The sequence below is a fragment of the Oncorhynchus kisutch genome, linkage group LG26 (genome assembly GCF_002021735.2).
Source record: "Oncorhynchus kisutch isolate 150728-3 linkage group LG26, Okis_V2, whole genome shotgun sequence".
NCBI lineage: Eukaryota > Metazoa > Chordata > Actinopteri > Salmoniformes > Salmonidae > Oncorhynchus > Oncorhynchus kisutch.
Window position 1 is genome coordinate 223,592 of NC_034199.2, and position 23,648 is coordinate 247,239.

Genomic DNA, 23,648 nt, shown 5'->3' on the forward strand with positions numbered 1-23,648 from the left:
GGCAGGGTCTACAGACAATAATGAATTATAAATGGGTGCGTGCTCAGCCCCGCTCCTTGGCCATGCACACCTCCAACTCAATCATCAATCATCAAGACAGCCTACATGGAGAAGGTGAGGGCCCTGGAGGAGTGGTGCCAGAAAAATAACCTCAACTTCAACAAAATGAAAGAGCTGATGGTGGACTTGAGTAAACAGGGAGCATGCCCCTATCCACATCGACGGGACAGCAGTAGAGAAGGTGGAAAGCTTCAAGTTCCTTGGCGTACACATCACTGAAAATCTGAAATGGTCCACCCACACAGTGTGGTGAAGGAGGCACAACAGCGCCTCTTCAACCTCAGGAAGCTGAAGAAATGTGGCTCTTATGACCGTCAAACTTTTACAGATGCACAGCTGAGGGTATCCTGTTGGAATGAATCATCGCCTGGTACAGCAACTGCACCGCCCGGTACAGCAACTGCACCGCCCGCAACCGCAGGGCTCTTCAGGGTGGTACGGTCTGCCCAACACATCACCGGGGGCACACTGCCTGCCCTCCAGGACACCTACAGCACCCGATTGTCACAGGACAGCCCAAAAAATCCTGAGGGACATCAACCACCTGAGCCACGGCCTGTTCACCCTGCTGTCATCCAGAAGGCGAGGTCAGTACAGGTGCATCAAAGCGGGGACCGAGAAGACAGAAGCTGTTTTTCCGTCTAAGGCCATCAGACTGTTAAATATCCATCACTGCCCGGAAATTATAGGCATTTAGCAAGACACCCCCAATAAAGGAGTGGTTCTGCAGGTGGGGACCACAGACCACTTCTCATTTCCTATGCTTCCATGCTGATGTTTTGGTCACTTTTGAATGCTGGCGGTGCTTTCACTCTAGTGGTAGCATGAGACGAAGTCTACAACCCACACAAGTGGCTCAGGTAGTGCAGCTCCTCCAGGATGGCACATCAATGCGAGATGTGGCAAGAAGGTTTGCTGTGTCTGTCAGCGTAGTGTCCAGAGCATGGAGGTGCTACCAGGAGACAGGCCAGTACATCAGGAGACGTGGAGGAGGCCGTGTGAGGGCATCAACCCAGCAGCAGGACCGCTACCTCCGCCTTTGTGCAAGGAGGGGCAGGAGGAGCACTGCCAGAGCCCTGCAAAATGACCTCCAGCAGGCCACAAATGTGCATGTGTCTGCTCAAACGGTCAGACTCCATGAGGGTGGTATGAGGGCCCGACGTCCACAGTTGGGGGTTGTGCTTACAGCCCAACACTGTGCAGGACGTTTGGTATTTGCCAGAGAACACCAAGATTGGCAAATTCGCCACTGGCGCCCTGTGCTCTTCACAGATGAAAGCAGGTTCACACTAAGCACATGTGACAGACGTGACAGTCTGGAGACGCCGTGGAGAACGTTCTGCTGCCTGCAACATCCTCCAGCATGACCGGTTTGGCGGTGGGTCAGTCATGGCGTGGGGTGGCATTTCTTTGGGGGGCCTCCATGTGCTCGTCAGAGGTAGCCTGACTGCCATTAGGTACCGAGATGAGATCCTCAGACCCTTTGTGAGACCATATGCTGGTGTGGTTGGCTCTGGGTTCCTCCTAATGCAAGACAATGCTAGACCTCATGTGGCTGGAGTGTGTCAGCAGTTCCTGCAAGAGGAAGGCATTGATGCTATGGACCGCCCGTTCCCCAGACCTGAATCCAATTGAGCACATCTGGGACATCATGTCTCGCTCCATCCACCAACGCCACGTTGCACCACATACTGTCCAGGAGTTGGCGGATGCTTTAGTCCAGGTCTGGGAGGAGATCCCTCAGGAGACCATCCGCCACCTCATCAGGAGCATGCCCAGGCTTTGTAGGAAGGTCATACAGGCACGTGGAGGCCACACACACTACTGAGCCTCATTTTGACTTGTTTTAAGTTGGATCAGCCTGTAGTGTGGTTTTCCACTTTAATTTTGGTTGGGTTGATAAATTTGATTTCCATTGATCATTTTTCTGATTTTGTTGCACATTCAACTATGTAAAGAAAAAAGTATTTAATAAGAATATTTCATTCATTCAGTTCTAGGATGTGCTATTTTAGTGTTCCCTTTATTTTTTGAGCAGTGTGTGTATGTATGTGTGTATGTATATATGTATGTATGTGTGTATGTATGTGTATATGTATATATGTATGTGTATATGTGTATATGTATATATATGTATATGTATATATATGTATATGTATATATATATGTATATGTATATATATGTATATGTATATATGTATATATATGTATATGTATATGTATGTATATATATATACATATGTATGTATATATATATATATATATATATATGTATATGTATATATATGTATATATATATGTATATGTATATATATGTATATATATATATATATGTATATGTATATATATATATATGTATATATATATGTATATATATGTGTGTATATATATATATATATATATATGTATATATGTATATATATATATATATATATATGTATATATATATATGTATATATATATATATATATGTATATGTATATATATATATATATATATATATATATATGTATATGTATATATATATATATATATATGTATACACACACACACACACACACACTACCAGTCAAGTTTTAGAGCACCTAGTCATTCAAGGGCTTTTCTTTATTTTTGCTATTTTCTACATTGTAGAATAATAGTGAAGACATCAAAACTATGAAATAACACATTTGGAGTCATGTAGTAACCAAAAAAGTGCGTGAGATTCTTCAAAATAGCCACCCTTTGCCTTGATGACAGCGTTGCACACTCTTGGCATTCTCTCAACCGGCTTTACCTGGAGTTAATTTCTAACAGTCTTGAATGAATTCCCACATATGCTGAGAATTTGTTGGCTGCTTTTCCTTCACTCTGGTGATTTTGTGGAGGCCAGGTCATTTAATGCAGCACTTATCACTCTCCTTGGTCAAATAGCCCTTACGCAGTCTGGAGGTGTGTTGGGTCATTGTCATGTTGAAAAACAAATGATATTCCCATTAAGTGCAAACCAGATGGGAATGCATATCACTGCAGAATTATGTGGTAGCCATGCTGGTTAAATGTGCCTTGAATTCTAAATACATCACTGACAGTGTCACGAGTAAAGCACCATCACCACCACCTCCTCCATGCTTCACGGTGGGAACCACACATGCAGAGATCATCCGTTCACCTACTCTACATCTCACAAAGACAGAGGTTGGAACCAAAAATCTCCCGTTTGGACTCCAGACCAAAAGACAGATTTCCACCGGTCTAATCTCCATTGCACATGTTTCTTTGCCCAAGCAAGTTTCTTCTTACTAGTGTCCTTTAGTAGTGGTTTCTTGGCAGCAATTCGAGTCTCCTCTGAACAGTTGATGTTGAGATGTTACTTGAACTCAGTGAAGTATTTATTCGGGGTGTAGTCTGAGGTGCAGTTAACTTAAATGATCCATGTGTTATTTCGTAGTTTTGATGTCTTCACTGTTCTACAATGTATAAAATAGTTTTAAAAAAATAAAGAAAAACCATTGAATGAGTAGGTGTGTCCAAATGTACTGGTACTGGTACTGTACGTAGACATGGAATCACTGGCCACTTTTTAATAATGGAACCCTATTCACTTTAATAATGTTTACATTCTGCTTTACTCATCTCATGTATATAGTGTTTCCTATTCTACTGTATTTTTATCAATGCCACTCCGACATTGCTTGTCCTAATATTTATATTTCTTCCATTCTTTTACTTTTAGATTTGTGTATTGTTGTGAATTGTTAGATATTATTGCACTGTTGGAGCTAGGAACACAAGCATTTCGCTACACCTGCAATAACATGTGCTAAATATGTGTATGTGACCAATACAATGTGATTTTCTTTTGTGCTGTGTTTGACTATTAAGGCCACTTGGCGCTTATAAGGCTACTGATGTTTTCATAATTTGAAAACATGTCTTGACTGTGCATCTTGGTGGTTGGGGTATTTTTTTATTTTGTCGTTCTAAAAATAATCTGTTAGCTTGTGTTTTGGAACACAGTTTCTGTTTCATAGTTATAACAATGGCACGCCATGAATAAAATTGATTGAACATTTGAATTTGAGTTTTTTTCGCTTTTACATGTAGCTTACAATAGCATAAATGAAAAATGCTATTCTGTTATTGAAAATACAAAATAAAATTGTATTCTGTTTCCAAAGGCCTTCATAAACACAACCAAATTATTTTTGCGATAGCATACATGAAATCAGAATGACTGCTCATTAATTTTAAGCGGGGTCCCTCAAGTCCCAGCGGTTCTAGTGTTAATGCAACCGCTGTGTCAGATTTTTTTTTAACTTTACAGAAAAAGCATAATCTGAGTACGGCGCTCAGAGCCCAATCCAGCCAGAGAAATATGCGCCATGTTGGAGTCAACAGAAGTTAGAAATAACATTATAAATATTCACATACCTTTGATCTTCATCAGAATGCACTCCCAGTAATCCCAGTTCGACAATAAATGACTGATTTGTTCCATAAAGTCAATAATTTATGTTCAAATAACCACTTGTTGTTATCGTGTTCAGCCCAGTAATCCATCTTCATGAGGCGCGAGCACGACGTCCTGACAAAAACTCAGTTCCGTTACAGGTCGTAGTAACAAGTCAAACAATGTATGGAATCAATCTTTAGAATGTTTTTAACATAAATCATCAAGGTTCCAACCGGAGAATTGTATTATCTGAAGAAAAGCACTGGAACGAGAGCTAACTCTGTCGGGAGCGAGTGTCACGAGCCTGAGACACTCTGCCAGACCCATGACTCATTCAGCTCCCATTCCCCCCTCCTTTATAGCAGAAGCCTGAAACAAGTTTCTAAGAACGGTTGACATCTAGTGGAAGCCTTAGGAAGTGCAACTTGACCCCATAGACACTGTGTATTCGGTAGGCCAAGCTTTGAAAAACTACAAACCTCAGATTTCCCACTTCCTGGTTGGATTTCTCTCAGGTTTTCAGCTGCCAAATGAGTTCTGGTAAACTCAGACATCATTCAAATAGTTTTAGAAACGTCAGTGTTTTCTATCCAATTCTAATAATAATATGCATATATTAGCATCTGGGACTGAGTAGGAGGCAGTTCACTCTGGGCACGCTATCCATCCAAAAGTGAAAATGCTGCCCCCTATCCCAAAAAAAAAAGTTTCTGAATTGTCAACTGAATGTAACAGCATCATATGGTCTCTGGCTAAACCCCCAGTCCTCTGTCCTATTACTGTTCTTCCTTCTTCCTCTCCAGCCAGCTCCAAGGCGGTGGTGGAAGAGTCCAGCAAGCTGGTGGAGTGGGTCGGCAACACCCGTAGCCTGCTCAAGAAGATCCTCTCGGAGGGCATGGACAACTGCCTGACCAATCTGGACAACGACCCTCAGGGCTACCTCTCCCAGCCCCTCACCCTGCTGGAGGCTGTGCTGCAGGAGTGCCACAACACCTTTACCTCCTGCTTCCACACCTTCTACCCCAAGCCCGCTCTGCAGTGGGCCTGCCTCTGCGACTTGCTCAACTGCCTCGACCAGGTTGGTCAAAGAGAGAGGGAGCATTGTTGACCAAAATTGTGGGTTCAACATTAAGGTTGTTTGTTCAGTTCCCACACAGACTGCATAGACTTACAGATGTGGTCAAATATATGGGCCACTTTACAATGTAGTACAACTGAGCAGAATGTTTAGTTTTTTTGTTTCATGGCTGTTTTTAACCTGTAGGCACCTGCAACTTACCACAGTTGAGACAAATTACACAGTAAATACGAATAATTTCCTCCAACCAAATTAAATTTAGAATAGTTCAAGCTGTTTTTTTTTTAAACTTGAAGTGAAAAATCTAAATTTCAGTTTTGACGTCAAACCCACGAACATTGGCGTTGCAAGTGCCATGCTGTATCAACTGAGCCACACAGGACTAAAGTCCCCCCTGCATGTAAAATGTCATACTTTATTATCAATCCAAATCGATTACAGGCTTGTCATGTCAAAAATCTAAGAAACCCAGAACAAAAATATTGCGGAATTGCGTCAGATGCTCAATTAAGTGTTTTATGTTAAAAAAAAACATTTTTTTTTTATTGGATGCAATTGGGGACAGATGTAAGAAATGATACTAAAATGAGGAGCGGAAGGAGCTTCTGGGGACAGACGTAAGAAACGATACTAAAATGAGGAGTGGAAGCCCCATCCTCCTCTCATTGCAAGTTACAAGAAAGTCTATGGGCCAATGTCCCCTCCCCTTATGAAATTCAAACACCTGTGAAAACGTGATCTGTCCAAATGATCAGTGATGAACAAACGGCACACCGGAACGAAGTTCCGTAGTTGTCGTGTCCGACAGTCTGTTGACAGACATTATGGTATGAGATTAATGCATGCATGACGGTAAGACACTTTGGATAAAAGCTTCTGCTAAATGGCATATACTGTGGTCCTCTGAATACCGTACTTGCGTTCTAAATAGTAGGCATTTTGTGTATGCAATAAAATAACATTTTGTAGTTTATTTTGTATGCTTTAAATGCGTGGACATCATACTCATTTTGGCTTTTCATCCGTAGAATTCGATGAACCCTATTGAGGAAGAGTTGTTTATCGAGACACAATTGTAGTTTTTAACAGATGAGGTACGCACTGTACCAAAATGGGGATTCAACGCAATTGCGCATTAATGACGCATTCTCAGTAGGATGAGCCTAGTATAATGTTATTTGTTGCCTACTGCGTTCGGTTTTACTAAACACATGGTTCGCTTGAGGTGCAGAAAGTATTTTAATTTGTCACTCTGAAATTCAAGTACTGGAATACTGTGGAAAACTAATTTTCTAAAGTTGGTACTTGAAAAGTACAAGAATTATAATGGGATGAGAACAGATAATGATAAAATATGCTTATGAAAAATATTAGAAAAAAAGTATTGGTCTTGCACATGAATTTACAGGCAGACTACCTATTTTTTTTCCCCCCTCGTGTTTCGCGCTGTGGTTGCCAGGCGAGCTTGCTCATTCCACCCACACTGCCACTCAGCCGGTAGGTACAGAACTGACTGATTAGGCGCCGCCAAACGTCACATGGAGAACTAAAATGCCGGGCAAATGTAGATTCAACGTTGCCTTTTGTGAGTATGAAACTTTTCAGTGATCTTTTATTTCAGCTCATGAAACATGGGACCAACACTTTACATGTTGTGTTTTATATTTTTGTTCAGTATAGTTTACCCACTTGTTTTACCACTACATCACTGGACCCAACCAGCACGCTACAGAGCAAAAAATTTCAGACTGACATTGCGAGCATGGGTGAATCGGCCCTGGAGAGTCACATGGAGGGAAGACACAGCGATGCGTCTTGCACTGGGCACCAGTTCTACATTGTGGCTTTTTCTTTGTAACAACCTCCAGAACTTTTTTGCCAATCGCCTCATTCACGGGCCACCGGCCCTTCTCTCAACCTCTGACACTAAAGCTGCCAGTCGGAAGCAAGACGTGTTTTCCTAGCTATTAAGTAGTAGATTCCCAATTAAAACAGTTATTCAGATGGAATTGTGTAGTAATGCAAATAGGAAATGTGTGTTCACCAGTAGGTATGTCCCAAAACTCTGCTCATCACTACTCAAATTACAACATCATCAGTACTGACTTACTACTCATGTATGTAGTAAATAAGTAGTGAAACTGTATTATTGAGTAGAACTTGTAAGGTAGTGATGAATAATGTTTGATTTATTTTTTTGAGGTTGTGGAAATATACTGTCATCTGATGTCGACTAGAAACCATTTCAAAATATAACCTATTACAAATTGATGGTCCTTGAAAATAAATATTGAAAAAATACTTGAAAGTCCGTGAATTTGTCTTTCCACTGTCTGTACGAACCCTGTAAACAGTACATTCACACTAGTATGTAGTTCTACTAGTACAGAGTATGCCCTTTAAGTAAGTAGTAGGCAAGTCAGATTTCAGACACGGCCAGTGTCTTGGTTGCTATCACAACGGCTCCTCTAAGCTTTTGTGTACCAAAATGAACTAAAAGAAAGACACAGCTAGTGATCATTTAGGTTAGAATGTATTCTGGCTCATGTATTCTGGCTCATGTTATCAGCCACCTTGCCCACCCTGTTTTCCCCTCTCCCTTTCACCAGGACATCACCGAGGCCAACTTCCTCACATCGAGCAGCCGACTGTTGGCAGCGGTGATGTCTGCGCTTTGCAATACATCAGTCAAGCTGTCATCCATCTTGCCCATTGCGTACGACGGTGAAGTGATGCTGCGCTCGCTGGTCAAACAGGTCAGCACGGAGAATGACTCGGAGCTCACACACCGCTTCCCCCTGCTGGTGGAGCACATGGAGAAACTCAGCCATGTGAGTGAAAGCAAAATTTCAACACAATGTGTGACCAATGAGGACTTGTATTCAAAAAGCAACTCCCAGTTGGAGTGTTGGTCCAGGTTCAGTTTCCCAGGTCTATGTAATCTTCATTATTATCTAAAAAGCTCAACTTAGGTCAGCACTCCTGCTCTGAGACTTTTTGTGAATATCCCATATCTAGCGCAGGGGTTGGCAACCTATCTTGACCTGTTTTACTGTTGTAACACACTCCTATTAAAATGTGTTATCATTGAAATAGATTTAATTGTCATTTAAATACAATCAGAGAAGACACTATTGCTGACCTTTTCTTTAGCTTTCTTTCTCTCCTTTTCTCCTCTCGCCTTTCAGAGGGAGGAGAACCTGATTGGGATGGCCAGTTTCCGGGAGGTTCTTGAGAAGATGCTGGTGATCGTGGTGCTACCGGTGAGGAAAAGCCTGAGGAAGGAGGTGGAGGTCTTCTCCCCCCACCTGGTCTCCAACACCTGTGGCCTGCTGGCCAGCATCGTCTCTGAGCTCACCGCCTCTGCCCTGGGCTCCGAGGTAAAGAACATGCGCATGTGCACTCCGCACACACACTGTCTCACACACATTCTATGTGGTTTATGTGTAAAGAGAGAGCTCAAGGTTTGTGTTTGGGATTTAACTCATTACCAGGATCTGTCTATTCAGGGATTGAACAGAACAATACAGGACATTGATATTGTTTGCATTTTTACAAATTAAATCTAGTCCTATTCCTTTTGCTGGGTTGGCTGGATTCATAATTGAATCGGCCTTCCCCAATTTAGTCTAAATCAAGTTTAGACCTGACTCCAGTGCAAATATAGTGCTCTGTTGGGGTTGTCATTCAGCTTTGATATCCACCATTTACAGTATTGTTTCATTGCAATTTTAATATTAATTTAATAAAATGTTCATCAAATGTTAATCTGTATTCAATATATAGTTTGAAAATTATAATAACAAAACAGAGAACCTAAAAATAACGTCAGAATGACTTATCTTGTTTACAAGACACTGAGTCCCTTGGGGGAGTGACGTCTCTCTCTCTGTCCAACCACATTTCCGTCTGTTTCGCTGTACCCAGCGGCCAATGGTTGCATTCTCAACACTGTCTCAATCACTCTGGCACCCTGTCATCATGACAACAGCCCCATCTGCTTTTCAAAACCCATTGTTTATGTTGTCAAGGAAACTGCTTTTGTTCCCTTTTGGGCCCTGGATATCCTTGTAACAACAACAGGCAGGCTTTCTGGCCAAATAGGTGTTGCATAAATAGCAAGGTGACTAGTGCTAACCACACTACATGGATCAGGACATCCTCATAGTAATGTTTCTGGCTGACGTCATGGTCATGAGGTTGTATCATTCATTGTCTTGTACAATAACAATGAAAAGTCCCTCATGTTTATTCACCTCAGTACTACCACCTGGTGGAATTATAAAGCTCATAAATAATACACATTTGGCACATAGTCTTCATGATGTAATTCACTTTTTGTTAACTGGTTTACTGGTTGACAAGACATCATGTAACCAGATTAGAAGCAATTAGTCTCTGTTAAAAACAGAAAGACATATTTTTCATGACAAGATCAAGGCGCCGTGAAAAATATTTAGGTTATTGTCTGCTCAGATTACAACCAGATAAATACAAATTTTTCTGGTTGCTAAAATGACTTTAATATACAACCAGTACATGACCACATAAAAACGATTTAAAAGACACCATAATGACTGGTCTCTTCGTCTGTCCCAGGTGGACGGTCTGAACTCTCTTCACTCTGTGAAGTCCACTCCCAACCGCTTCACCAAGACGAGCCAGGCCCGCAGCTGGAACACAGGCAACGGCTCTCCAGATGCCATCTGTCTGACAGTGGACAAGCCTGGTGTGGTGCTGGTGGGCTTTTGTGTCTACGGCGGCGGAGGCATCCATGAGTACGAGTTGGAGGTGCTGGCTGATGATGTAAGAGTTTTAGATCTACCTTTAATTCTGTGTTAATTTTGGCAGATATTTTACATTTAGTTTGTCTTTTGACTAATAACGTTTAGTCATTTCATCAGTCTTAGTTTTTGTTATTAGTTGACTCAAAGTCCACACACTTTTAGTCAGTGATTTTAGTCAATGCATTTTTTCTTCTTCTCTATATTACCTCTTTAGATTGACCTCTAACTTCCATCATGTGCACATTCAGATAACCTTGTCCAACTACAATCCCCTTCTATATCTTAGCTGGCAATATTTATATTGTGACATAACAACCATAGTACCCCATTAGTAATCATAGGCTACGAAGCTGGCTGCAGGTTAAACAATTTACAACTCCGATTTTCTCCCCGTCATAACCCGAGGGTGGTAACAGCACACCTGGCTACTCATGTGATCAGATCAACATTTGCCAATATGAAAGTAAGAGAGAGGAGACATTGAGTTTATTTGTTCTTGCTCACAGATGAAACTGAAGAAATGCAGAATTTACGTTACTAATAATTGCAAAACACTCATTTAAAATACATAAGACATAATATGTGACATAAATAGAATATTGAACAGTTGAAAACATTACAGTATATTTTTCATGATGGAAATGTAAATATTAAAATATGATTTAAAAGAATAACGTTTTTGGGAGAACCATTTAAGAGCTACAGTTATTATACAGTCTATCAGTGGGTAGAGTGGCATTTCACAGGCGGTTTGTATGGACAGTTATACAGGACAGGTATACAGTCTGATAGCAGTGGGTAGAGTGGCATTTCACAGGCGGTTTGTACGGGCAGTTATACAGGACAGGTATACAGTCTGATAGCAGTGGGTAGAGTGGCATTTCACAGGCGGTTTGTATGGACAGTTATACAGTCTGATAGCAGTGGGTAGAGTGGCGTTTCACAGGCAGTTTGTACGGACAGTTATACAGTCTGATAGCAGTGGGTAGAGTGGCGTTTCACAGGCAGTTTGTACGGACAGTTATACAGGACAGGTATACAGTCTGATAGCAGTGGGTAGAGTGGCATTTCACAGGCGGTTTGTATGGACAGTTATACAGTCTGATAGCAGTGGGTAGAGTGGCGTTTCACAGGCAGTTTGTACGGACAGTTATACAGGACAGGTATACAGTCTGATAGCAGTGGGTAGAGTGGCATTTCACAGGCGGTTTGTATCTATAAAAAATGGGAAACTTCATCTATATGACCATGATACTATTATGTGTGCTATTGCCCCGACTGTTGATCTGGCTGTGTCAAAACTACAGTCAGATTTTATAGTTATGCAAGAATCTATTTCGTGCCCTTTGTTTTGTTACAGGGGACAGTTTTCATACTCATCACTGCATCCTGTATCAAAAGGTTGGCTAGACTTGACTCGTCAACTTACACACAGCTCTGACACACACACTTATCCCACTAGGCATGCCACCAGGGGTCTTTTCACAGTCCCCAAATCCAGAACAAATTCAAGACAACGTACAGTATTATATATAGCCCTTATTGCATGGAACCTCCTTCCATCTCATATTGATCAAATAAACAGCAAACCTGGTTTCAAAAAACTGATATTTATTTATTTATTTATTTTACCTTTATTTAACCAGGTAGGCAAGTTGAGAACAAGTTCTCATTTACAATTGCGACCTGGCCAAGATAAAGCAAAGCAGTTCGACAGATAAAACGACACAGAGTTACACATGGAGTAAAAACAAACATACAGTCAATAATGCAGTATAAACAAGTCTATATACAATGTGAGGTGAGAAGGGAGGTAAAGGCAAAAAAGGCCATGATGGCAAAGTAAATACAATATAGCAAGTAAAATACTGGAATGGTAGTTTTGCAATGGAAGAATGTGCAAAGTAGAAATAAAAAATAATGGGGTGCAAAGGAGCAAAATAAATAAATAAATTAAAATTAAATACAGTTGGGAAAGAGGTAGTTGTTTGGGCTAAATTATAGGTGGGCTATGTACAGGTGCAGTAATCTGTGAGCTGCTCTGACAGTTGGTGCTTAAAGCTAGTGAGGGAGATAAGTGTTTCCAGTTTCAGAGATTTTTGTAGTTCGTTCCAGTCATTGGCAGCAGAGAACTGGAAGGAGAGGCGGCCAAAGAAAGAATTGGTTTTGGGGGTGACTAGAGAGATATACCTGCTGGAGCGTGTGCTACAGGTGGGAGATGCTATGGTGACCAGCGAGCTGAGATAAGGGGGGACTTTACCTAGCAGGGTCTTGTAGATGACATGGAGCCAGTGGGTTTGGCGACGAGTATGAAGCGAGGGCCAGCCAACGAGAGTGTACAGGTCGCAATGGTGGGTAGTATATGGGGCTTTGGTGATAAAACGGATTGCACTGTGATAGACTGCATCCAATTTGTTGAGTAGGGTATTGGAGGCTATTTTGTAAATGACATCGCCAAAGTCGAGGATTGGTAGGATGGTCAGTTTTACAAGGGTATGTTTGGCAGCATGAGTGAAGGATGCTTTGTTGCGAAATAGGAAGCCAATTCTAGATTTAACTTTGGATTGGAGATGTTTGATATGGGTCTGGAAGGAGAGTTTACAGTCTAACCAGACACCTAAGTATTTGTAGTTGTCCACGTATTCTAAGTCAGAGCCGTCCAGAGTAGTGATGTTGGACAGGCGGGTAGGTGCAGGTAGCGATCGGTTGAAGAGCATGCATTTAGTTTTACTTGTATTTAAGAGCAATTGGAGGCCACGGAAGGAGAGTTGTATGGCATTGAAGCTTGCCTGGAGGGTTGTTAACACAGTGTCCAGAGAAGGGCCGGAAGTATACAGAATGGTGTCGTCTGCGTAGAGGTGGATCAGGGACTCACCAGCAGCAAGAGCGACCTCATTGATGTATACAGAGAAGAGAGTCGGTCCAAGAATTGAACCCTGTGGCACCCCCATAGAGACTGCCAGAGGTCCGGACAGCAGACCCTCCGATTTGACACACTGAACTCTATCAGAGAAGTAGTTGGTGAACCAGGCGAGGCAATCATTTGAGAAACCAAGGCTGTCGAGTCTGCCGATGAGGATATGGTGATTGACAGAGTCGAAAGCCTTGGCCAGATCAATGAATACGGCTGCACAGTAATGTTTCTTATCGATGGCGGTTAAGATATCGTTTAAGACCTTGAGCGTGGCTGAGGTGCACCCATGACCAGCTCTGAAACCGGATTGCATAGCAGAGAAGGTATGGTGAGATTCGAAATGGTCGGTAATCTGTTTGTTGACTTGGCTTTCGAAGACCTTAGAAAGGCACGGTAGGATAGATATAGGTCTGTAGCAGTTTGGGTCAAGAGTGTCCCCCCCTTTGAAGAGGGGGATGACCGCAGCTGCTTTCCAATCTTTGGGAATCTCAGACGACACGAAAGAGAGGTTGAACAGGCTAGTAATAGGGGTGGCAACAATTTCGGCAGATAATTTTAGGAAGAAAGGGATAAAGCAACACCTCACGGCACAACGCCTCTCCCCTATCTGACCTAGATAGTTTGTGGGTATGCATTGATATGTAGGCTACGTGTGCCTTTAAAATAAATCATACGTAGTTCTGTCCTTGAGCTTTTTTTGTCTATTGATGTTCTTAATTATGTCATTCTGTATTATGTTCCATGTTTTGTGTGGACCCCAGGAAGAGTAGCTGCGGCTTTTGCAACAGCTAATGGGGATCCTAATAAAATACCAAATACCTTGCTGATTTAAAACTTGTGCTTTATATGAGCGAAACGAGATACATTTTTACGAGAGTTTAAAAACATGTATCAGATGAACTACATGTTTACTCATTAGATGGTCCTCCAATCAAAAGTTGTCCCGCATATAAATACTTAGGCATTTGGTTTTATATGGATTTGATGTTTTAAAAAACGTAGGTGAGCTGGTTAAGAAACGAAGATTTAAAGTTGGCTTTATCTACGGAAACATCGTCTTTCTCTAAGCAGTAGGAAGCAGATTATTCAGTCAACCTTTCTATCTGTTCTTGATTATGGTGTTATTATTTATCAAAGTGCAGCTGTGATAAGAGAATTATGTTCTCAATGTACATAACCCAATTTAATAATATTACTGTCTGCAAACCATAATTTGTAAGATTCTGGTCGAATGAAACAGACGGAGGCCCAGCTAGAATAGTCAAAAAGGTTTATTCACGAGAACGTTCTGGCGTGCACAGTACAAAGACCTTCATTTTATAGTAACACACATACTTCCACACAAAACATTAGTTATCATACGCCCACACTGTCCTGGTCCGTTATCAAGATACTAGATATATTGTCACCAAAACATTCATTCTGACTACGAATTACACTCTCCGATATAATTCTACTGACTAAATCACACGCAGCATTAACATAGTCTAATGATTCTAATCAATGTCATACCATCATATGGTTCCAGAGGGTAATATTCTAATCATTCTAATCATATAATTCTATTAACAAGCTGCTAATACCTTTGGATGACATCTTCCGGCGCACAATGTCGTCCGGGTTTGTCAGGGTAGGACATCATTGTAAATAAGAATGTGTTCTTTAACGTACTTCCCTAGTTAAATAAAGGTTACATTTTAAAAACAAATGATGAAAAAATGCTTACAGGGGACAGTTTTCATACTCATCACTGCATCCTGTATCAAAAGGTTGGCTGGACTTCGCTAAAGACCCATAGATGTCTACATTACACCCTTTTTGGCAACAAGGTTCTACTTCATAAACTTCCGTCTTGTCTAACTTTGCTGTTGAAGTGTAGACACCTGTGTTGCTTAACCTGTTCACAGATGATTACAGTTACAGTTCGTCCTTTAAAAGTTGCAGCATACTGGAGCCCAGCTTGCATGGTGTCACAGAATTATATGGCACGTTATTTAAGTGTCAACTGCGACCTGTCCAAGATAAAGCAAAGCAGTGTGACATCAACAACAGAGTTGCACATGGAATAAACAAACATACAGTCAATAACACAATAGAAAAGTCTATATACAGTGTGTGCAAATTAGGTAAGATAAGGGAGGTAAGGCAATAGATAGGCCATAGTGACAAAATAATTACAATTTAGCAATTTAAACACTGGAGTAATATATGTGCAGAAGAGTAATGTGAGTAGAGATACTGGGGTGCAAAGGAGCAAAACAAATAACTGTGTGGGGATGAGGTAGTTGGATGGGCTATGTACAGGTGCAGTGATCTGTGAGCTGCTCTGACAGCTGGTGCTTAAAGCTAGTGAGGGAGATATGAGTCTCCAGCTTCAATGATTTTTGCAATTAATTCCAGTCATTGGCAGCAGAGAACTGGAAGGAAAGGCAGCCAAAGGAGGAATTGGCTTTGGGGGTGACCAGTGAAATACACCTGCTGGAGCTCGTGCTACGGGTGGGTGCTGCTATGGTGACCAGTGAGCTGAGATAAGGCGGGGCTTTACCTAACAAAGACTTATAGATGACCTGAAGCCAGTGGGTTTGGCGACGAGTATGGAGCGAGGGCCAGCCAACGAGAGCATACAGGTCACAGTGGTGGGTAGTGGATGGCACTGTGGTCGACTGCATCCAATTTGCTGAGTAGAGTGTTGGAGGCTATTTTGTAAACAACATCGCCGAAGTCAAGGATCAGTAGGATAGTCTGTTTTACGAGGGTATGTTTAGCAGCATGAGTGAAGGATGCTTTGTTGTGAAATAGCCCTTTGTCCACTGATCTCCACAGATGGTTGTCGGCATGGTTGTATGCTCTGCAAAAACACATTCTCTTTTTTAGTACACAAATTTTACTTTTATTTTTTGGGGGGAACAGGTAGCACCATAGAAAGAAGCTGGTGGTTACAGTCGTAACCCTGGAACAGGCAGCACCATAGAAAGAAGCTAGTGGTTACAGTCCTAACCCTGGAACAGGTAGCACACTTTCCAAACAACTAAACCGAGCTCGTCCTCGTTCCGCGTACCATAGGAAGTGACGCTATTCCAGGAGACACAGTAGAATGGTCTGACTACAGAAGATATGTCGTTGTCATTGTTGTTTAATTTTTAATTTTCTATATTTTTTGGTTTGATACAACGTATTGGAAGATTTTAGGTCCCTCTGAACTAGCTCCTATAGTCACAGTTCGCTACTATCGCTTTTCAACAGTCAAAGTTCAAAAATTGCTGGAGGTATTTAAGCTTCCCTAGGAATTCTTAACTTCTTGTTTCTCACCACTTCTCTACTTTCTCTCTTTCCCCTCTACCGTTCTCCCCCTCCAGGCCCAGACGGAGCACCCTGGGGATTCGGTCCACACCCACAGGTGGACGTCTCTGGAGCTGGTCAAAGGAACCTACAGCACTGATGACTCTCCCAGCGACATTGCCGAGATACGCCTCGACAAGGCCGTGCCACTGAAGGTACACAGGACTAGAATTATGTGCCCTATTCAATATTGATGTGGGGGGAAAATCGATAGTTACAAAATGTAATTTTTCAAATTAATTATTCAAATTGATATTTGACTCCCAAGTATCGATTTGTAAATAAATTCATATCTCCTTTTTTTTTTTACTGTTAGCTAGTGCTTGTCGGCTTTACCTGCGCCAAAACTCCGGTATTTTACATCCAATAGCTTGATCTACATCTTTTTAAATTGTTAGCCAACATGTTTTCATCTCTTTTATTTCCCTGATCCAAACTCATTTTCTCATGCTCTTGTCTCTATGAAGCAGAAATATAGTGAGCAATATGTTTGGAACTTCAAATCGCAATAAAATCGCTGTATCGAATCTCAAGGCATACAGAATCATCTGAAGTGCAATTACATATCGGATATGTCTGTTTCATGATAATATCGCATCATGAGGTACCTGGCAATTCCCAGCCTGCTCTGCAGACATATCTATTTATCAATCAAACCATATATGTATGCATGCATCATCCTTCTTTATTATTTTTTATACCACAGACTCTATGCAACTTATGATATGAAAACAAAATATGTTGCACAATCCTGTTTACATTCTGCAGGAGGGTGTGAAATATGCTGTCCGCCTGCGTAACTATGGCAGCCGAACGGCCAATGGGGATGGAGGGATGACCACGGTTCAGTGTTCCGATGGCTTGTCCTTTACCTTCCGAACCTGTAGCCTGAGCAGCAACGGGACAAACCAGACTAGAGGACAAATACCACAGATGCTGTACTACAGGTACGCACACAGACACGTGCACAGACAGACAGACAAAAAGACTCAAGTTGATATTCATGGCATGGTTTTAACATCGACAGAAAAGACAGAAATGCGAAGGTGGTGTTGCCATTTTATATTTAGAACCACATTCCTATAAAGCTTAGAGAATATGATGTTAAATACTGTAAGTAATATGGCTGCAGGTTCATCTGCCTCACCTAAAGCCCATTATTGTGGGAAGCTGCTATAGACCACCAAGTGCAGTCAGTATCTGGATAATGTGTGAAATACTTGATAATGTATGTGATTTCAACAGAGGTATATTTTCTGGTGTTTTTTCATTATTGACTGGCTTTTATCAGGCTGCCCTCTCAAGAGAACGCTTCAAACTGTACTTAGTGCCTGCAACTTGGTTCAGGTTATCAGTCAACCTACCAGGGTAGTTACAAACAGCACAGGAATGAAATCATGTATTGATCACATCTTTACTAATGCTGCAGTAATTTTGTTTTAAAGGAGTATCCAAATCCATCGGATGTAGTGATCATAATATAGTACCATAACTAGGAAAACTAAAGTTCCAAAGGCTGGGCCTAATATAGTGTATAAGAGGTCATACAATACATTTTGTAGTGATTCCTATCTTGTTGATGTAAATTATATGTGTTGGTCTGTGGTGTGTAATGAGGAGCAACCAGACGCTGCACTTAACACATGTATGAAGTTGCTTATCCCAGTTACTAATAAGCATGCACCCATTAAGAAAATGACTGTAAAAACTGTTAAATCCCTGTGGATTGATAAGGAATTGAAAAATGTTATGGTTGAGAGGATGAGACATACTTCAAATTGTGAAATCATGTTAATAAACTGAATAAAAAGAAGAAACAAAGATAAATTACATAAAGAATGATAGTGAAACACTTGGGAGCACCTTAAATTCAATTATGGTCAAAAAGGCAAACTCAGCTCTATCATTCATTGAATCAGATGGCTCATTCATCACAACACCCACTGATATTGCCAACTACTTAAAGAATTGTTTAATTTACAAGATTAGCAAACTATGACATGCCAGCAACAAACGCTGACAATACACATCCAAGGGTTATTGATAAAAGTATGAAAGCCAAGCATTGTAATTTAGATTTTTCAAAAGTGAGTGTGGAAGAAGTTAAATAATGTCTGTTGTCAATCAACAATGACAAGCCACCGGAGTCTGACAACCTGGATGGAAAATTACTGAGGATAATAGCGGACGATACTGCCACTCCTATTTGCCATATCTTCAGTGTAAGTCTACTAGAAGGTGTGCTTCCCTCCAGGCCTGAGGGTACAAAGTAATTCCGCTACCCAAGAATAGTAAAGCCCCCTTTACTGGCTCAAATATCCGACCAATCAGCTTGTTACCAAACCTTAGTAAACTTTGTGTTTGACCAGATACAATGCTATTTCACAGTAAACATTGACAACAGAATTTCAGCATGCTTATAGGGAAGGACATTCAACAAGCACAGCACTTACACAAATGACTGATTGGCTGAGAGAAATTGATGATAAAAAGATTGGGGGGGCTTTTTGCTAGACTTCAGTGTGGCATTTGACATTATCGGTCATAGTCTGACATGTTTTTCCAAGATGGCGTAGCAGTCGGACGTCTGTTTTGTCAATGTATACATATTTTTCTTTGTATATATGTGTAATCTCAATTTCCATCTCTGGACTGAACATACTCTCCTGCAACCCAATGTGTTTTATACTTTAGAACCAGAACCCCCATCAGTAGCTAACTAGCTACTAGCTAGTAGTCAGGCAGCCACTGCTTGCAGTCATCACTGTTAACTTGGACATCAACACAGTGCGAGATCAACCCAGAGCATATCGGACTGCTTTTTCTCTACCACATCTCTGGATTCCAACCGCAAGCTCTGAACCTCTACACCAGCTCATCGCAGCTAACTAGCTGCTATCCGAGTGACTGCTCCTGGCTAACATCTCTGTCCCGACGCAAGCACCAGTTAGCCTCGAGCTAGACCCATCTCCCGGGCAGCTGAAGAAGTCAATCAGCCATTTCTTGGGCTACAATACCTCTTTTGCCATTTGGCCGATCCATCACGACTCTCCTGCCGACGTAACCGTCCAAAATTGGTTTCAACGGGCTCTTCCATGCCCAACGTCCCCCGGATGCCCATCTGCTAGCCCCAGCCCGCAAGCTGTCTGATTCGCCGTGTCTCCAGCTCGTAGCTACTCACTGGACACTATGATCACTCGGCTATACATGCCTCTCCCTAATGTCAATATGCCTTCTCTATGGCTGTTTTGGTTAGTGATTATTGTCTTTCTTCACTGTAGTGCCTCCAGCCCTGCTCAATATGCCTTAGCTAGCCCTTTTGTTCCACCCCCCTCCCCACACATGCGGTAGCCTCACCTGGCTTAAATGGTGCCTCTAGAGACAAAACCTCTCCTCACTCAATGCCTAGGTTTACTTCCACTGTACTCACATCCTACCATACCCTTGTCTGTACATTATGCCTTGAATCTATTCTGCCGCTCGAAGAAATCTGCTCATTTTACTCTGTTCCGAACGCACTAGATGACTAGTTCTTATAGCCTTTAGCCGCACCCTTATCCTACTTCTCCTCTGTTCGTCTGGGGATGTAGAGGTTAACCCCTGCAGCCCCCAGCACCACTCCCATTCCCCAGGCGCTCTCATTTGTTGACTTCTGTGACTGTTAAAGCCTTGGTTTCATGCATATTAACATTAGAAGCTTCCTCCCTAAGTTTGTTTTATTCACTTCTTTAGCATACTCTGCCCACCTGGCTTAGGAAGGCCGCTAAAAATCCTGAAATTTCCATCTCTAACTATAACAACTGCCAAAGGGGGTGGAGTTAGCCTGCAGAGTTCTGTCATACTATCCAAGTTTGTGCCCAAACAATTCGAGCTTCTACTTTTAAAAACCCACCTTTCCAGAAATAAGTCTCTCACAGGTGCTGCTTGTTATAGACCCCCTTCAGTCCCCAGCTGTGTCCTGGACACTATGTGCATTTTTTTGCCCCCCATCTATCTTCAGAGTTTGTACTGTTAGGTGACCTAAACTGGGACATGCTTAACACCCCGGCCGCCCTACAATCTAAACTAGATGCCCTCAATCTCACACAAATGATCAAGGAACCTACCAGGTACAACCATAAATCCGTAACCATGGGCACCCTCTTAGATATCATCCTGACCAACTTGCCCTCTAAATAACCTTCTGCTGTCTTCAACCAGGATCTCAGCGATCACTACCTCATTGCCTGCGTGCGTAATCGGTCCGCGGTCAAACGACCACCCCTCATCACTGTCAAACGCTCACGAAAACACTTCAACGAGCAGGCCTTTCTAATCGACCTGGTCCGGGTATCCTGGAAGGATATTGACATCATCCCTTCAGCACAGGATGCCTGGTTGCTCTTTAAAAGTGCTTTCCTTGCCATCTTAAATAAGCATGCCCCATTCAAAAAATATAGAACTAAGAACAGATAATGCGCTTGGTTCACCCCAGACTTGACTGCCCTTGACCAGCACAAAAATACCCTGTGGCGTTCTGCATAAGCATCGAATAGCCTTCGCGATATGCATCTTTTCAGGGATGTCAGGAACCAATATACTCTGTCAGTTAGGAAAGCTAAAGCTAGCTTTTTCAAACAGAAATTTGCATCCTGTAGCACTACAGTGTCCCAAACCTTTTTGGAATTAAAGTCCATGGAGAAGAGCATCTCCTCCCAGCTGCCCACTGCACTGAGGCTAGGAAACACTGTCACCACCGATAAATCTACGATCGATAATTTCAATAAGCATTTTTCTACGGCTGGCCATGCTTTCTATCTGGCTAACCCTAACCCGGCCAACATCTCAGCACCCTCTGCAGCAACTTACTTCTCCTTCACCCAAATCCAGACAGCTGATGTCTGAAAGAACTGCAAAATCTGGATCCCTACAAATCAGCTGGGCTAGACAATCTGGACCCTCTCCTAAAATTATCCCCCCAAATTGTTGCAACCTCTATTACTAGCCTATTCAACCTCTCTTTCGTATTGTCTGAGATCCCCAAGAGATTGGAAAGCTGCTGCGGTCATCCCCCTCTTCAAAAGGGGAGACACTAGACCCAAACTGTTATAGACCTATATCCGTCCTGCCCTGCCTGAACCAAGTTCACAAACAGATCACCGACCATTTCGAATCCCACTTCTCCACTATACAATCTGGTTTCCGAGCTGGTCATGGGTACAACTCAGCCACGCTCAAGGTCCTAAACGATATCACAACCGCCATAAAAGATAGCACTGTGAATAAGTCTTCATCGACCTGGCCAAGGCCTTCGACTCTTTCAAACATCACATTCTTATCGGCAGACTCGATAGCCTTGGCTTCTCAAATGACTGCCTCGTCTGGTTCACCAACTACTTCTCAGAGTTCACTGTGTCAAATTGGAGGGCCTGTTGTCCAGACCTCTGGCAGTCTTTATGGGGGTGCCACAGGGCTCAATTCTTGGGCCGACTCTTTAATCTGTATATATCAACGTCAACACCATTCTGTATACATCTGGCCCTTCTTTGGACACTGTTTTACAAACCTCCAAACGAGCTTCAATGCCATACAACTTTCCTTCCATGGCCTCCAACTGCTTTTTAAATGCTAGTAAAACTAAGTGCAACCTCTTCAACCGATTGCTGCCCGCATCCTCCCGCCCGACTAGCATCACTACTCTGGACGGTTCTGACTTAGAATATGTGGACAACTACAAATACCTAGGTGTCTGGTTAGACTGTAAATTCTCCTTCCAGACTCACATTAAGCATCTCCAATCCAAAATGAAATCTAGATTCGGCATTCCTTTTTCGCAACAAAGCCTCCTTCACTCATGTTGCCAAACATAACCTCGTAAAACTGACGATCCTACCGGTCCTTGACTTCGGCAATGTCATTCACAAAATAGCCTCCAACGCTCTACTCAGCAAACTAGATGTAGTCTATCACGGTTCCATCCGTTTTATCACGAAAGCCACATATACTACCTACCACTGCGACCTGTATGCTCTCGTCACTATGTATTCGTCGCCAAACCCACTGGCTCCAAGTCAGCTATAAGTCTTTGCTAGGTAAAGCCCTACCTTAGCTCAGCTCACCATAGCTACACCCACCCGTAGCACATGCTCCAGCAGGTATATTCCACTGGTCATCCTCAAAGCAATCACTTACTTTGACCGCTTTTCCTTCCGTTATGGCTTAGAGTAAAGCCAGTGTGTCTATGTATGCTGATGACTCAACACTACACATCAGCTACTACAGCAACTGAAATGACTGCAACACTTAACAAAGAACTGCAGTTAGTTTCGGAAAGGGTAGCAAGGAATAAGTTAGTCCTAAATAATTATATAACTAGAAGCATTGTATTTGGGACAAATCATTCACTAAACTTCAACTAAGTCTTGTAATAAATATTGTGGAAATGGACTAAGTTGAGGTCATGGTCAAAACATGTTGATACAACCGTAACTAAGATGGGGAGAAGTCTGTCCATAATAAAGTGCTGCTCTGCCGTCTTGACAATACTATCAAAAAGGCATGTCCTAAAGGCCCTAGTTTTTTCGCACCTGGACTACTGTTCAGTCGTGTGGTCAGGTGCCACAAAGAGGGACTTAAGCTTGGCTGGCCCTTAAATGTACATGGAGAGCTAAAATGAATTCTGCCAGGTAGCCTAGTGGTTAGAGCGTTGGGCCAGTAACGGTTGCTAGATCGAAACCCCGAGCTTACAAGGTAAACACGTTGTTCTGCCCCTGAACAAGGCATTTAACCCACTGTTTCTAGGCCGTCATTGTAAATAAGAAGTTGTTCTTAACTGACTTGCCTAGTTAAAGGTTAAATAAAATAAATAATAATATGCATGTCAATCTCTCATGGCTCAAAATGGAGAGATTGACTTCATCACTACTTGTTTTTGTAAGAGGTATTGACAAGCTGAATGTATCGAGCTATCACCCATGCATACCCCACAAAACATGCCATGAGGTCTCTCCCCAACCCCCAAGTCCAGAACAGATTATGGGAGGCACACAGTAC

The 23,648-nt window shown here is 42.1% G+C and overlaps 1 protein-coding gene across 10 annotated transcripts in view; it reads left to right on the forward strand.

Annotated features, from left to right (window-relative positions):
• mycbp2 (MYC binding protein 2) overlaps positions 1-23,648 on the forward strand; it is a 265,465-nt gene that overhangs the window by 132,926 nt on the left and 108,891 nt on the right. For all 10 annotated transcript variants that reach the window (XM_031805789.1, XM_031805791.1, XM_031805794.1 and 7 more), the window contains 6 exons: positions 5,302-5,576; positions 8,186-8,407; positions 8,765-8,956; positions 10,176-10,382; positions 16,634-16,771; positions 17,385-17,563. In XM_031805789.1, the coding sequence (XP_031661649.1) occupies positions 5,302-5,576; positions 8,186-8,407; positions 8,765-8,956; positions 10,176-10,382; positions 16,634-16,771; positions 17,385-17,563 (1,213 nt within the window). The remainder of the gene's footprint in view (positions 1-5,301; positions 5,577-8,185; positions 8,408-8,764; positions 8,957-10,175; positions 10,383-16,633; positions 16,772-17,384; positions 17,564-23,648) is intronic.